Source organism: Balaenoptera borealis, assembly GCF_965194805.1.
Source record: "Balaenoptera borealis genome assembly, chromosome: 4".
Lineage (NCBI taxonomy): Eukaryota > Metazoa > Chordata > Mammalia > Artiodactyla > Balaenopteridae > Balaenoptera > Balaenoptera borealis.
This window is the reverse complement of record NC_138861.1, coordinates 63,747,873-63,764,161: the sequence shown is the minus strand read 5'-3', so window position 1 is coordinate 63,764,161 and position 16,289 is coordinate 63,747,873. Positions and strand designations below refer to the sequence as shown.

At 33.1% G+C, this 16,289-nt stretch overlaps 1 protein-coding gene across 4 annotated transcripts in view; it reads left to right on the top strand.

Moving 5' to 3' along the window:
* Positions 1-7,036, top strand: part of YTHDC1 (YTH N6-methyladenosine RNA binding protein C1) — a 34,566-nt gene extending 27,530 nt beyond the window's left edge. For 2 of the 4 annotated variants that reach the window (XM_082390175.1, XM_082390173.1), the window contains 6 exons: positions 1,115-1,197; positions 2,443-2,479; positions 2,552-2,615; positions 2,722-2,784; positions 4,297-4,431; positions 6,035-7,036. In XM_082390175.1, coding sequence (XP_082246301.1) covers positions 1,115-1,197; positions 2,443-2,479; positions 2,552-2,615; positions 2,722-2,784; positions 4,297-4,431; positions 6,035-6,259 — 607 coding nt within the window. In that variant the 3' untranslated portion in view covers positions 6,260-7,036. The remainder of the gene's footprint in view (positions 1-1,114; positions 1,198-2,442; positions 2,480-2,551; positions 2,616-2,721; positions 2,785-4,296; positions 4,432-6,034) is intronic. The other 2 variants (XM_082390176.1, XM_082390174.1) reach the window with 1 other exon arrangement.
* Positions 7,037-16,289: the final 9,253 nt, after the last annotated feature.

Sequence of the window (16,289 nt, the reverse complement as noted above, 5' to 3'; positions counted from 1 at the left end):
TTTCTTAGTCTTATTTATTGTAGATGCAACTGTTTTTATTCTGTTGGGGGGTTTGGGTTTATTGCAGCTTCGTAGTTTGAGTGAACTTGTGTTGCAAAAGTTAATGAAAGCAGTTGATAATTCAGAGAAATAGCTGGAAAACTGGTGATACCAGGTTATTATGGAGTTTTTTACATTAAGGGTAAAAAGGTGTATTTATTATTACCTTAAAAACTTGGATTTTTGTTTTTCTTTTGTGTAGCTCTTTATTAAATGCTAAGTAAAATGAAGTGTATTTAATGATGTATTTACATTAACCATTGAGATTTATGGAAGATAGTGAAGAGCAGCCCTCTGCAGATAGTAAAGTTGTCACCTTCTAAAGAATACACTTTGAACTCGTTTTATGAACTCTGTTAAAACTCTGCCCCATTACGTGCCAGTTTTATTTTAAGGCATTGTCTCTAGAAAAAATTCCCATAATTCCTAAATGTTATTAACTTTAGAAATTGGTTTTTCAAAGTATTAAGATTTTCAAAACTTTTCTGTAAAGTCACTTTTAATAAGTATCAAATTTTCTGTATGATCATGTGAAAAGTGTAATTTTGTGCAAAGCAGGAGAAAAATATTTAAGAAATTCTTAATTTTCTTTAGACTTAGCCTAAAATGACATTAATACCTTTACATATATAGATTTTTTAGAGTTACCTGTTGTGTAATGATGATAGTCTTTTTCCCCTTCTTTTACCTGAATGGAGACTTTATTTGGGAAAGTGTTTTAATTGTTAAACTGGATATTTATATTAGTTTGAGGGCAGCTCATTTACTTTTGTTTAGATTACTAAAATGTGATTTACGTATTTTGAGCAGATTACTCTTTGCAAGTGTCTCATCATAGTATGAGGATTACAGAGAATATCTATTCCAGCGATACATCTAAGGATTGGTGTATAGTAATTACTTTGAGGAGTTAAAATTTAGAAATTTTAAGATATTTGCACACCAAAAATTAGGGTGTTATTTTAAAGGAAATAATGAGCTTTTTTGTGTGCTTATTTCTGTCAGAAACACTTGCTTTGCTGTTTGTTCTCCCAGCAGTTTTTGGTTTAATTTCTAATGTGTCTAATTTGTGTAGGCGTCGACCAGAAGATTATGATATTCATAACAGCAGAAAGAAACCAAGGATTGACTATGCCCCTGAGTTTCATCAGAGACCAGGTTAATATTTTATAATCCTGCGGATATTTGACTTGAAATTATTAAAAACAACAACAACAACACAAACTTCTATCATGACCCTATAGTTTTAAAAATGAGAAAACTTTAGGATGTGACTACTTAAACCTTAGGAAATTATTAATCACGTAGTAATTCCTCTACTTTGTTAAGGTTGTTTATTCTAGTGTGACTCATTATTATAATCTGTTAATTACCTGAAATTACTAATTTATCATTATTGCACAAATGGAAACTGCACTTGTGCTTTTAAGATTAAATGTAGTTAGGGAAAGCAGTGATCTTACACTCTATTAAGCTTTTTATTCCCTTTGATACTTAGTATTTCATGTGTATACAGCTTTAAATGGAAGCTGAAATTATGCTATATTTTTCTAAATAAAAATACCTTTGACATCATTTTTTTAGAGAGGAATGGGGAATGCTTGGTTTAATCTAAAAGCAGCTTTTCAGTTAGTCTTTCCCTTACTGGAATTGAAAAAGGCAAAGTGTATTTAAGAGAAGATATTTATTTAAAACAGTCAGTGATACACTTATAAAAATTAGGCAGTTTGGAAGTTGGTGTTAGCATTACAGCACTGTATGTGACAAGTGGCTTGATAAGCCTCATTCTTCTCCAAAATGGAATATTCCAGAGAGTAAAATTAAATTTTTCCCCAGTAACTTGGCCACTCAGATTTTTTTACATTTTTAATTTACTGAGTACTTAGGAAAAGAAGGAGGGAGAATATTTCTCTTATTACCATGGTTCTTTCACTTATTGATAAAATGTATATATCTTCATTTCTGCAACTTTTGTTAATTTTGCTTTTCTCCCTGTACATTTGCATTTTTTAAAACTATGGTTGACTTAGCAAGGCTTGTGTATACTCAAGGTAGAGGTAAACATTTGTTTTAAGGAAGACCTATTATGGTGTCCTCAAGATAATTCCTCTGCCCTTACCTTCCTTATGGTGCAGCATGAAGAAATTTCTGTCTAGCAAGAATTGGGGTGTGAATTTAGAAGATCCATATGAAAATCTCTAGCAGTTTATAATTCTGTGATATCAGTAAGTTATTTAGTTACTTTTATCATGTAATCTGAGAAGAAAATCTGAAAGTGGAATAATACAATAATAGCATCACTATTATTTCATGGGAAGAATTGAATTGAGTGGTAAGGTTTAATTATAATGCCATAATAAAAAACATATATTTGATATACTAAAATGCTTGATGTTTAAACAGGGTATTTAAAGGATCCACGATACCAGGAAGTAGATAGGTAAGTTGGGTTCACTCTTGCTAAGTTTTGAATTACATTCTTGGAACTAGTTTATGAATTACCTGAATTTAGTTTCACAAATCTTATTCCCAACAGACGGTTTTCAGGAGTTCGCCGAGATGTGTTTTTAAATGGGGTAAGCATCTAACTTTTTAAATTTAATGTACATAAAATCTGTATCTGATTTATTTTAACTTCTGGGCTTTTTATTTATTTATTAACATTATCATCTTTCATTTTAGTCCTACAATGACTATGTGAGGGAATTTCATAACATGGGACCACCACCACCTTGGCAAGGAATGGTTTGTATTATTCTATTTTTGCAAGTTATTTAACTTCATTTGCAGTTCCATACATGTTGAGTGCCTACTTGGAATATGTTACAGTAACCCATTAGGAGACTTAAAATACGTATCTTTGGTGATATATACTTGCATGCTGTTTTTAAAACTAAAGGCTAATGAGTGATTTGATTTTTATTAACAGTACTGGCTTAATTGATGAGTATTATGATTTATTATTGTAGTGGCTAGTAGTGCAAACTCTTCGGGGTTCAAATACCTTCCCTTCTCAGCTCTGACCTTGGGACAAGTTTCATAATGTATTTTTTTCTTATAGTTTTCCTTATCTGTAAAACTCGATAAGCATCCATTCATTCTTTGGCTCATCAAACTAATATTTAGTACCTACTCTTTGCAAGCACTGTGCTTGCTCTGGGTATATGTTGGTGGATAAATTGGACATTATGTCTATCCTTTTATGGCTTAAAATTTAATGGAATAGTCATTAATGTCATTTAATGTCAACCTCAGGATTGTCAAGAAGCTAAATATACAAAATACATGTTAAGTTTAGCATAGTGCCTGACCCTAATATTCAGTAAATTCTCTATATTAAATAAGGTTAATTAAACCCTGTTCCTAAACTTTAATTTTTTTTCCTTTCTTTAAGAAAACTGGATATTCTTAGAATATATCTTAAGGTATTGAGGATAGCTGAAGCATTAATCCCTAAAAAATAAAAAACTTGGAAGTTTAAGTAGTTCTGATTGTTTCTTACCTTTTTTATCTTAAATGCTGCCTGTAATGTGGCATTTCCATCTGACTTTTGTTTCACTTAGGTACTCTGTACAGATAGATGAATTATGAGATTTCTTTCCTTTAGATTCTAGGAAATTAAAGAAAATATTTAATAATATTATCTTGGCACTAATTAGGGGGAGAAGTACCTTTGATTTTCCATTATTCATTTTATAATGGCATTTAAAAGTTCATTAGCCCCTGAGTTTTTTTTTTTTTTTTTAAGAATACATTTGTGCATAGTGGTTAAGATGACTGATTCTAGAGCCAGAATGCCTGATGTTGTGTCTAACTTCCACCCCTTTACTAGCAGTGTGATCTTAAGCAGGTTACTTAACCATTTGGTGCCTCAGTTTCCCTTTTGTAAACTAGGATTACGTAATAGTACCTATCTGTAGGGTTGCTGTGAGAATTAGCCATGTAAAGTGCTTAGGACAGTGCCTGGTCCATAGTAATCACTGTGTAGTGAGGGCTTGCTATTTTTATTAGTATGTAAATGGTATGTATAAAAGTATAAATGTTAAATTTTGGAAGATATGTAATTAGAGAGTTTATTACACACATTTTCAACAAGCAAATAGGGTATTTTGAAGAATCCTAATGCCATCAAAGTAAATGGCTTGTATAGAGTAAATTATTTGTTTGGGATGGGTGGTTTGGGTAGGGGAATTCTAAGAATGGTTTGTTTACAAGGATGTTTGGTAGATGCTTATGGAAGTGGTTTTCTTTTTTTAGACTCCTTATCCTGGAATGGAACAACCTCCACACCATCCTTACTATCAGCACCACGCTCCACCTCCTCAAGCTCATCCCCCCTATTCAGGACATCACCCAGTACCACATGAAGCAAGATACAGAGATAAACGAGTAGTAAGTGAATGAGAAGGCAAAAGTATGAGGGAACTACTTAGAATTCTGTAGATAATTTGAATGTGAGGGATACCAGATTATGTTGAGTGGTAGACGGTTTCATATTCTTATTGAAGGCTGTTTTTGAAGTAATTCACAACTTGTTTTTATTAAAAATGGCTAGTCTCTTTGATTATTTAAGCAGACTATAGTTGAGGTTGAGATTTCTGGGTCTTCAGTATAGTAGTTGGGCCGAGTTTATTAAATGTTACGCACACACACACAATGGGCTGAGTTTATTAAATGTTACACACACACACACACACACACACACACACACAAAATGACTCTGTGCTGGGCCACATAAACATCCTTTTATCTTCCCACATGATGAAGAGCATGCATATCTGAGAGGACCAGTCAGAGCAGTAGTTTCCTAGCCTATCTTTGAGATACTTTTCATCTGTCATTTATTTCCTTATCCTCATAAAGATACTAATCCTTCAAAATAAAGTCATACTAGGATCTTTAATGTTCGGTTAAACAATTTGAGAATCCTAATTGACTAATAGACTTTAATTTAGTAGTGGTTTTTTTGGTTTGTTTTTTCAGTCACAGAAGAAGAAATATGCAGTCTATGTATGATGAAATCTTAGTTGACTAGCTGGGTTGTGTTTTTAAAAATGCCTTTTGTAAATGATCACATTTTCAAAAAAGGAAGTTCTTAGATTCTTTTATCAAAATGTACTTTTAAACAAGTTCTGTTTCTCTTGTAGCTTTTTTGTTAGTATATATGTATATATTTCATACTTAGGTAATATTCACATATTTATTATATGTGAAAGGTAGTGTGGAATTGTTTTTGAACCTTATATTCTATATATTTAAGCTGACTTTTGAAGAGACCAAGTTCAATAAGTAAAGAAGAATTGAGAACTAAGAGTAGAAATCTAGAGCAGGGGTCAAGCTTAGAAAAAAATATCCACGGTAACAGCCTTGCACCTCAGTTGCTTACCTTACCCTTTGTTGTCCTCCTCAACCTTTTGTGTATTATTAGCTCTGTGTGGAATAGACTGTACAATCTTACTGCAGTACATATTTTCTTAAAATTCTGTCAAATTCCATAAATTGTCATTAACAGTGATTTAGTTTGAAAAAAAATCAGGAATGGAAGAATTCTTAATTTCACCTTTAGAGGGCAGAGTTGGTTTGGTTTAGTTTGTAGACTCAAAGGAGGAAAAATAAGTATAGCTCACCTGTTGCAGAAAAACATTGATGACATTTAGCGTAGTTGACAGCATGTATTGATGTATTGATCATGTGGTTGATGGTCATCATTTGGTGATTATTTTCGCATAAATCTTAATAAAGGGATTGGATGGAGAAATCATTAAAGTTAAATAGAAAACTGCATGAAGTGATTTTTTTTTAATGAGATTTGAATAATCCTCTGTTGTAGGTGTCTAATTAGTAAGACATCAAAATCCTTTTTCTAAACAATGTCAGAATTACATTCTGTGAATTAATGAATAGGGCATTTCTTTATATTCTTTCTCTACAATAAAGGGACACATAAATTCCATTTGATTTTTGACATACCTTACCCATTTTTTACCTTTTCTAGCATGATTATGATATGAGGGTGGATGATTTCCTTCGTCGAACACAAGCTGTTGTCAGTGGTCGGAGAAGTAGACCTCGTGAAAGAGATCGGGAGCGAGAGCGAGACCGCCCTAGAGATAACAGAAGAGACAGAGAACGAGATAGAGGACGTGATAGAGAAAGAGAAAGAGAGCGATTATGTGATCGGGACAGAGACCGAGGGGAGAGAGGTCGATATAGAAGATAATGTGCTTTTGGAAGCACTGATTGTTTAAAGATAAAAAGAATCTTGTATTTTTCTTTTTGTGTGTGTTTACAACTAGTAAATTTATTTTCAACTGTCTACTTAAAGTTCATTGTGTAGAAGGATTTATTATGACCCTCTTTGTTCCAAGCATGCAGTATAATAAGAACTGGAAAAACTCAAATCCTCCAAAAAATGCACAGTTGACAATTTGAGTTGAGACTTTTACTGGGGCAGAATGGAACAGTCCAAGAATGTAGATATTGATTCAGTCTCCATAAATGTTCATCTACATATAGTATGTTCATCCTAGAGTTATTTTTTGTTTGTTTTCTTTCTTTTGGATCTTGATTGATGACTGCCACAATATTTTGCTTTGATGTATTTCTAAATGTAGGTGCACACGGTTCAGTAAAAATAATGCTGCTATCAAGTATGCAAATATTGAAATATGATGGTTTGACTGTATGGCAGTGTTGTAGCAGCCTCTTGGTTTCTCCTTTTCCTTCTTTTTTTTAATCTTAAAAAAGGTCACTTTTTATGTTTCTTCCGTCTTCAATGATGAGAGCAATATTAAGAAGACATTGCTATCTAATTTTTAATCTTTTTAGATAAAAAATTCCTATGTTCAGTAGCATGGTTGATGCTATTGTTTAGCCTTCCCCTCCAAACTGTATACATTGGCTTGGAATGTTCACAACTTGCGTGTGTGGCAGCGGAAGATAATTCCCATATTCTACATTGCTACTGTTTTGTATAAAATAAATTGGTAAAGATTGACACTTACGTCTTGTATTTCTTTCTTGTCTGGATGCAAGTGTGTTTCCTTATATATTAGTGGACATAAAAGAATGCTTTGTGTTCAGGAATTGTGGGAACCCCATTTGTCTTTTTTTGCATATTTTATCAGAAATGATTAACCTAGGTCAATTATATTAAAGGCTTATTACTTCTATTTCTAATATAAGAACTAACGGTACACAGTGGAGTTTCGTTAGTATTTTGGTTAAGTATTCATCTGATAACATTTTTGTATCTACTCTGGTTATAGGATTGTTTTCTTTTTTCAGGTTTTGTGTTGGTTTGTGTGTAACTTTGATAAGTTAGTTACTTTAGGTATTTTCTATTTTACTTTTAGAATACACTTTTAAAATTTAACCCTCTTATAGTTACTTATTTTAAGTTAATCAAGTTAATCATCAATCCCTCTCAGTAGTAACAAGCTGTATAAAATACAGTTTATGAGAGATTTTTTTTGTACTTTATTTTGAGTTATACCTATAGTTTTGGCCTTTGTTATGTTGAATATTTATTTGGGATATTTGAATATTTGACCACATTTTTTTGTTTTCATACATTGTCATAATTGTGTTCTGTACCAGATCATGATTACAGTTTTATATTTATATTAGTGTCAAAAGAACACAGGAACTTCACTGTTGAAGGATATTTAAAACTATCAGTTTACTGCTTTCATATTCTCACTGATATTTAGAATATTTTTCCATTCACTTACAATTAGTAGGTATATTTACCTATTTCAAAAATAAAGCATAAGGATTTATTTTAAATCTGTGCAGTGTGGTAGAGAAGAAAGAACATTTAACTGTATTAGGAAACCTGGGTTCTAGTTTCAGCATTGCCTTTGATTAAACCAGTTGGTAATGTATGGTAAGTCATTTCACTGACATTTTGTTTGTATCCATCAATATGTTTTGCAAGTTGATATCTAAGGTTTTCTTTTCAAGTTCTTAAACTCTGAAGAATTTCTAAAATGTAGAGGAATCACCAAAAATGTTACTTTATGAGATAAGTAGGTAATATTAAAGTCATCTTTCTGAAATAATCATAGTAATAATAAAATATACATCATGTTGAGCACTTTGTATTTAAAGTCACTTTGTGCTTTCATGTACTGACTTCATCTTCATATAGCATCTCACTCTATTTTTATACATGGAGAGACAGGCCCAAAGAGGTTAATAATTTGTTCAAGATTATAAAGGTGGTAATTGATGGAGCCAAGATTCCATCCATATATTTCATCCAGTTTGGTGTTTTGAAGAAGCCATCTCATCATTTGGAAAAAGTAGAAAATAAATATTTTAAATGATGGTGCTGCGTTCTACTAAGGATAGTAAACATATTTCAAGCTTCCTTATTAAAAGTGTCCAATCACATGTTAACGTGTGCTTTGTATTTTAGGTGTTAAGATGCTTAGTATCTAGTTAATCTATTCTAAAAAGCTAACATTTATTGATTTCTTACTATGTTATCACGTATTATTCTGTATACTTAATGTTAGCTGATTTAATCCTCACAATAACTGGTTTTTCTCCTGATTTTTTTGAATGAAAAAACTGACAGGAATGTGGTGTGAAAGATTGAATGATAATTTGTTTTCCTGTGCAAAGAAATCAAAATAATAGAAGTGTAAAATGGACATTTTGATTAGGTATTTGAAGACATTTATGACAGCCTTCCTTATTGTGAGAAGCATAGTTTCTTCCATGTATTCTACAATATTGACTGTAAAAATCTCTACATCAGCAACATGTTCAAGTCAAAATTCAGTTATTCAGACTGGTTTTCTTTTTTTGTTTGTTTTGGCAGCATGGGATCTTAGTTCCCTGACCAGGGATTGAACCTGGCCACTGCAGTGAAAGCACCAAATCTTAATTAACCACTGGACACCAGGGAATTCCCTATTCAGAGTTTAGAAATTCAGGGTTTTTATTAGGTGGAGTAAAAATTCAAGGGAGGGAAATTTAATTCAGGTATGTCACTTCTCTTTTGGCTTTGCTTTCCTGTATGATGACTTTATTCTCAGGCATAGTCTTAAGTATTCCAAAAATGGCCATTACCATCTCCAGGCTTCTATTATCCATATAATTCTCAGTGTCAGAAGGAGAGAGACCATTTTTTTCCAACAAGTTTCCATATCAATTCCACAAAAGAACTCTGAATAGCTATGCTGGTTTCATGGAGCTAGCTCTGATCCAATGTGTGTGTCCAGGGAAATGGTGTTCTTTGACTAGCCAGCGTTGGAGGCAAGAGAAGCTGGGGATATTGTCAGTGCCACTGGAATTACATCAGGAGGGATCGTTGCCAAATGACGTGGACAAGTAGATAGCTGTTAAATGCATGTTCTCTCATAGAACTAGCATCTCTATGTCTGACTTTTCACTCAATGTTTTGTTGTCGTAGGCATAGCTTCCTTCTGTTCCTGGATGTCTCTTTTCATCCTGCTGTAGAATTCCTTGGTCACTCACCTGAAAGACGTAGATCCTGCTTTGTCATATCACTAAAATTATGATCTTAAGGCATCGATGTATGTAATAATAAGGAAATATGAGTTGTTGCCAGCATTTGACTGACTATGCTAGAGTTCCCTGACCCCAAGGTAAGGGTGACTGTTCACACATGGGTCATTTTATCTCAACTTTTAAAATTTTGTTTGATTTGGATAGAAAACATTCCAAATGTAATTTGATGTACATATTAAAAATTGAGGCACATGTGACACTATTCATCCAAACCTTTAGACTTCAAATTCCTTGTACTAGGAATAGGTATCTTAGAACTTAAAACAATTCATAGTATTCTATCCTCTGTATTATGGGTCATCTAAGTTTTTTCTCCTTTTCATGCTTTTAAGTCTTATACTTTGTGTTGCCCTTTCAGTTTCTTCTCTATGTCCTAAACTTGTCTATGACATCTGAAAGACTATTCAATCCTACAAATGATATTCAGGGTATAACAGGTCAGAAAACTGTTCCAGATCTTGGCGTCCACTGAACTCACTCAAAGGAGCTTTGTTTTTAAATTACGTGGCAAAAGACAGGAGGCTGCAGTTAGCCTCAAATAGTTTTCAAAGGACTCAGTGATTTTGGAATGTGAGCTCAGTACTTTTGGTTGGAAATATTCAATCAATTGGCAAACAACTGGCTTATAAGAATGCAGAAATTCCTACTACCCACTTCATCTGTAGTGGTTTTCAGAAGTGGATGAGAATTTTGATACAAAATTAGGAAATGTAAGTGGTTTTTATGGGAACATACTATTTAGATTAAAAGTATTTCTTTTACTATGAGGGTAATTGTATTTTTCCTCTGTAACTTCTGAGAGTTTTTAACTGAAGTCTATGGAGATAGAATATTGGGATTAATTTTAAGCTCAAAATAATTTGTTTTTTATTTTTGTTTTCAAAGCTAAGTGCACATAAAATATATACTATATATAAACTTCCTTTTGGGATTTTGGATAAGGTTAAATCTCCATTTGTGTCATTTCTTGTTTCAAAATCATCCATATTCTGTAGTAGAAAAACTTGTACAAGAACTGCTTACTTTGTAAGCAGACCTCTTTAGAAACGTACATTATCTGTACTATAGCAGCTGTTTTTCATCACTGCAGTGAGGTCATACAGCTTGAGAGAAAATTTGAGAACAGATCCACTGACTCATTAATAAATTCTAAATAATTGTTATAGTGAATGGTACTGATTTCTTTTATAGCCTCCATTCATTGTTTTATCCATCCTAACAGTTCTTCAATTATCACTCAAGTATCCCACCCTGCTACAACCCATGTGATTCAGGATTAGTTGGCCCCATCCTCAGAGAGTGGACTTGATTGGCCAGGGTTATCCCATTCCTTTAGGAACTCATGGATCAGGGCATGGCATTCCTTTTGCCAGGACTTGGCTTAAAATTAGGCAGTTTACCATACTTAGGCCAATGAAATGCCATGGGAGTTTTTCTGAGAATTTCTGGGAAACGTTTGCCTGCTCTTCGGAGAGAGTCACTGAAATACTTTTTCATCTCACGGGACTAAATTACGTGAATGTGAAGTGTGGAAATGTTTTAACTATTTTGCCAGCTTCAGGGAACTGGTTTAAGGATAAATCCAACAAACAATAGGACAACCCATTCTGTCTTGCATCATAGAATAGGGTAGAAATTTCTGTAATCTTTGAGGAACTTTTCTACTTCACTGGGCCTTGAACCAAAGATGCTGTAAGTACAGTCAAGGATTTACAGAAATAAGGAAAAATCATTGGGAAGAGGTCATAGATCTGAGTAAAGCAGAGGGTGAGTGAGGGTGCAGGATCAATATGGGCAAACAGATCTTGATAAAGTACATTTCAGCTCATGAAAAAGTGACACAGGGTTATGCTTTGCACTTGAACTCATCTGACCCAAATGCTGGTGTGGGGAAAAGGTGCTCAGAGCACATTGGAGTTTATAGTAAAAATCTGGTGAAGGGAGAAAAGGGAAGGGAGAAATTTAATGATGTTACATTTAATCTTTACATCATCTCTCTCCGGTAGGCGCTTCAGACTTTATTGCTAGTATGCAATAAAGTCAGGCTTTGAGCCACATTGTTTTAACTCAGTAGCCCACAATCTTCTGAGAGGAGGAAGGAAGAGCTTATTTCTCTTCTGTTTGGGAATGTGTTTCCTGGTGCAATCTGGCAAAAGAGTCGAGATATGTTGATTAGGAATGAAGGAAAAAAATATCAAAATATTTTTTAAAACATTTAAAAATTTTAAATTCATTTTAATTTGTTCTTTAATTGAAGCATAATTGAAATGTAACATTATATTAGTTTGAGGTGTACAACATGATTTGGTATTTATGTATTGTGAAATTATCACCACAGTAAGTTTAGTTAACACCCATCACCACGTAATTTTTTTTCTTGTGATGAGGACTTTTAAGATTTACTCTCAGCAGTTTCCGCATATGTAATATGATGTTAGCTATAGTCACCATGCTGTTAAAATTACATCTCCATGACTTGCTTATTTTGTAACGGGAGGTTTGTACCTTTTTACCCCTTTCAGCCATTTTGCCCACCTACACCACCCGCCACCTTTGGTAACCACCAACCTATTTTCTGTATAAAATGTTTGAGCTTTATAAAATTTTTACTTAAAAATTTTTTCTTTTAGATTCCATCCACATTTAAGTGAGATTGTACAATATTTGTCTTTGACTTGTTTCACTTGGCATAATGCCCTCAAGGTCATCTGTGTTGTCAGAAATAGCAAGATTTCATTCTTTTTTTATGGCTGAATAATATTCCATAGTGTGTATGCCACACTTTCTTTATTCATTCAGACATCAGTGGACACTCAGGTTATGTCTGTATCTTGGCTATTGTAAATTTGCAATGAACATGGACGTGCATATATCTTCTTGAATTAGTGCTTTTGTTTTCTTTGGGTAAGTACCCAGAAGTGAAATTGCTGGATAGTATGGTAGTTCTATTGTTTAGTTTTTTGAAGAAACTACATACTGTTCTGCATAGTGGTTGCACCAGTTTACAATCTCACCAACAGTATAGGAGGTTCCCTTTTCTTCATATCCTCACCAACACTTGTTATTTCTTGTCTTTTTGATAATAGCCATTCTAACAGGTGTGAGGTGATATTTTGATTTGCATTTTCCTGATAATTAGTGATCATGAGCACTTTTTCATGAACCTGTTGGCCATCTGTTTCTCTTCTTTGGAAAATAGCTATTCAGATCTTCTACCATTTTTTAATTGGATTTTTTGGGGGTTTTGTTTTTTTGCTATTGAGTTGTATGAGTTTTTAAAATATATTTTGGATATTAACACCTTATCAGATATATGATTTGCAAATATTTTCTCCCATTCTGTAGGCTGCCTTTTCATTTTGTTGATGATTTCCTTTGCTGTGCAGAGGCTTTTTAGTTTGATGTACAGGCATACTATGGAGATAATTGCAGGTTCAATTCTAGACCACTGTAATAAAGCAAATATCTCAGTAAAACTAGTCACATGAATTTTTTGGTTTCCTGGTGCATTTAAGTTATGTTTACACTATATTATAGTCTATTAAGTGTGCAATAGCAATACGTCTAAAAAAACAATGTATGTACCTTAGTTAAAAGAACTTTATTGCTAAAAAATGGTAACCATCATCTAGCAATGAAAGGTTGCCATAAACCTTCAGTTTGTAAAAAAAAAATGCAGTATCAGTAAAGCATATTAAAGGGTAGTGCAATAAAACAAGGTTGCTTATAGTCTCACTTGTTTATTTTACTTTTATTGCCTTTGCTTTCGGAATCAGAGTCAAAAAACCATCGCCAAGATGAATGTCAAGGAGCTTACTGCCTATTTTTTTCCTCTAGGAGTTTTATTGTTTCAGGTCTTAAGTTTAAGTCTTTAACCCATTTTGAGTTAACTTTTGCATATGGTGTAAGATATCCACTTTCATTCTTTTGCATGTGGCTGTCTCGTTTTCCCAACATCATTTATTGAAGAGACTGCCCTACTCCCATTGTATATTCTTGTCTCTTTTGTTGTAAATTAGTTGACCATATATGTGTGGTTTATTTCTCAACTCTATTCTGTTCCATTGATCTATGTCTGTTTTTACGCCAGTACCATACTGTTTTGATTACTATAGATTTGTAGGATAGTTTGAAATCAGGGTGTGTGATGCCTCCAGCTTTGTTCTTTTTTCTCAAGATTGCTTTGGCTATTTGGGGGTCTTTTGTGGTTCCATACAAACTTTAGGATCGTTTGTTACATTTTTGTGGAAAATGCCATTGGAATTTTGATAAGAACTGCATTAAATCTGTAGACCACTATGGTTAGTATGGACATTTTAACAGTATTATTTCTTCCAATCTGTGATCACGGGATATCTTCCCATTTATTTGTGTCTTCTTCAATTTCTTTCATCAATGTCTCACAGTGTTCAGTGTACAGATCTTTCACCTTGGTTAAATTTATTGCTAGATATTTTCTTTTTGATGCAATTATAAATGGATTGTTTTCTTAATTTCTCTTTCTGATAGTTTGTTGTTAGAGTATTGAAATGCAACAGAGTTTTGTATATTAATTTTATATCCTACACTTTTACTGAATTTATTAGTTCTAACAGCTCCCTGAGAGCATCTCTGTATGCCTTTGGAAGTGTGCCAGACCAGAAGCCTGCCCCTCAGGCCAAAGTTTCTGGACAAACAGGCCTCTTTCTCAGGAAGATTGGAGGTGTGTTTCTGTCTACTGTCTGTGCAGCACCCTGGGGGTGGTAGTCTGCCAAGAACTTTTCTGTGATTGTTACAGTGCCATGGGAGCAAGCCCTGTAAGCCCCTCTGGCCTTCAGAGACAAGCGATTAGGGGTGTCCCCTGCATGGCAACCACAAAAATCGGGGCAGCAGCAGAGGGAGAGCATGAAGATGGCTCCTGTCAAGAAAAGAGGAAAGAAAAAAAGATGGTGAAAATGGTGCCTGCCAGCCTCTGTCTCTGGAGATTATCTCAGGAAGCACGGGTAGCATGTTATCAGTTTGATGTTTATTCCACACTTTTTTCTATGTTTATGTAATTCTTTGTGTGCATTGTTTAAAATTATTTTAGAAAATATTTCTGCAAATAGCTTTTTTTCACTTAACAATGTATCATGAACATACTTCTGAGTTAGAGCATATTGACTGCCTTTTTTCTTTTCAGTGGCTCCATCTTTTCTAATGTATGGATGTACCAAAATGTCTTTATCCATTAACCTACTCTTAGACAATTAGAGAACTCCTAAATGTTGCTATTACAATTGTGCTGTATTGAGTATTCTAGTACATATACCTTAACACTTATACTCTTTTTTGTAAGATAAGGAGGGATCTTGAAACGATACGGTTTAGTCATTTTACATTTTGATAGGTATTGTCAAATCATTCGCCAAGTAGTTGTACAGTTTACTTAAAACAGTTTATGAGACTTGCCCATTTACTATATACTCTTATCAGCACTGAAAACTATAAAGCCCTTAAATTCCTGCAGTCTGACAGGAGAAAAACACTATTTCATTTTTATGCTGACTGATATTTCCTTAATTATTTATAAATTTGAGCATCTTTTCATAAATTTGTTGAACATTTATATTTCTTTTCCTAGAAATTGCCTTTTCCTATTCTCTGCTTATATATGAGTTTACCTTTATATTTATATTTTATACATATTAATAATATACATACAAATATTAATTATGTATTATCAGTGTTATCAGCTAATGATAGGTTTTCTTTTTATTTTGTTGATGGTATCTTCCTCCATTTAAAAGTTTAAATCTTTCATACAGTTAAACATGTAAATTACTTATGGATTCTTGAGTTTATGCTGTTTTCATTCCAAGTTTCTGAAAAGGGTTCTATGTATTTTAAAATTTAGAAGTTTTTTAATATTTAAATCTTTAATTCAATCTGCAGAGTGTGAGAATATGACATGGGGGGGTCTCATTGTACAGTCGTCCCAACACCATTTATAATTGAGTAATCATGTCTGAATGATTTTCAAAGCCCCCATTATTATACACTGAATTTCTACATACATGTGTGTCTGCTTTGGACTCTAGACTGTTCATTGATCTACTTATCTCTGTCTGCTTGCAGCAGGGCCACAGTTTTTTAATAACTATCATCCACTCTAGTGTGTATTGTTCACTTTCAATTTTTTTCTTATTTTTGTGCATTTAATATTCCATAATAACAGTGTAACATTTCTGGGCCTTTTAAAAATATTTTCAGGATTTTGAAATAAATGCATTGATGTTATACAACAATTTGGAGAGAATAATTTAACTGCTGAGGTTACCCATCTGGGTACACGGTAGTTCTTTCCATTTTTTTCATATTCTTAAATAGACCTTGATATTTTTCTTCCAATATGTATTACATATTTCTTGTTAGGATTATTTTTATTTATGCTTTCTGTTGCTACTGTGGTAAATTCTACAATATTTTATATTTGATTTTTTTCCCCTGAACTTAGGAAGTCTATTTATTTTTAATATTAGTCTTATTTTTGGCCATCTTACAGAACTTATAGTAACCTATGATAATTTTTCAATTGTTTGATTTTTCTCAACACACCATATTACCTACAAATGATGTCCAATTCTCCTCCTGTGTTCCAAATTTTATTACTTTTACATATTTTTCTTATTGAATTGTCCAGGACTTCCAGTACAGTACTGAATAGTTAAAGATTAACAACTAAACAT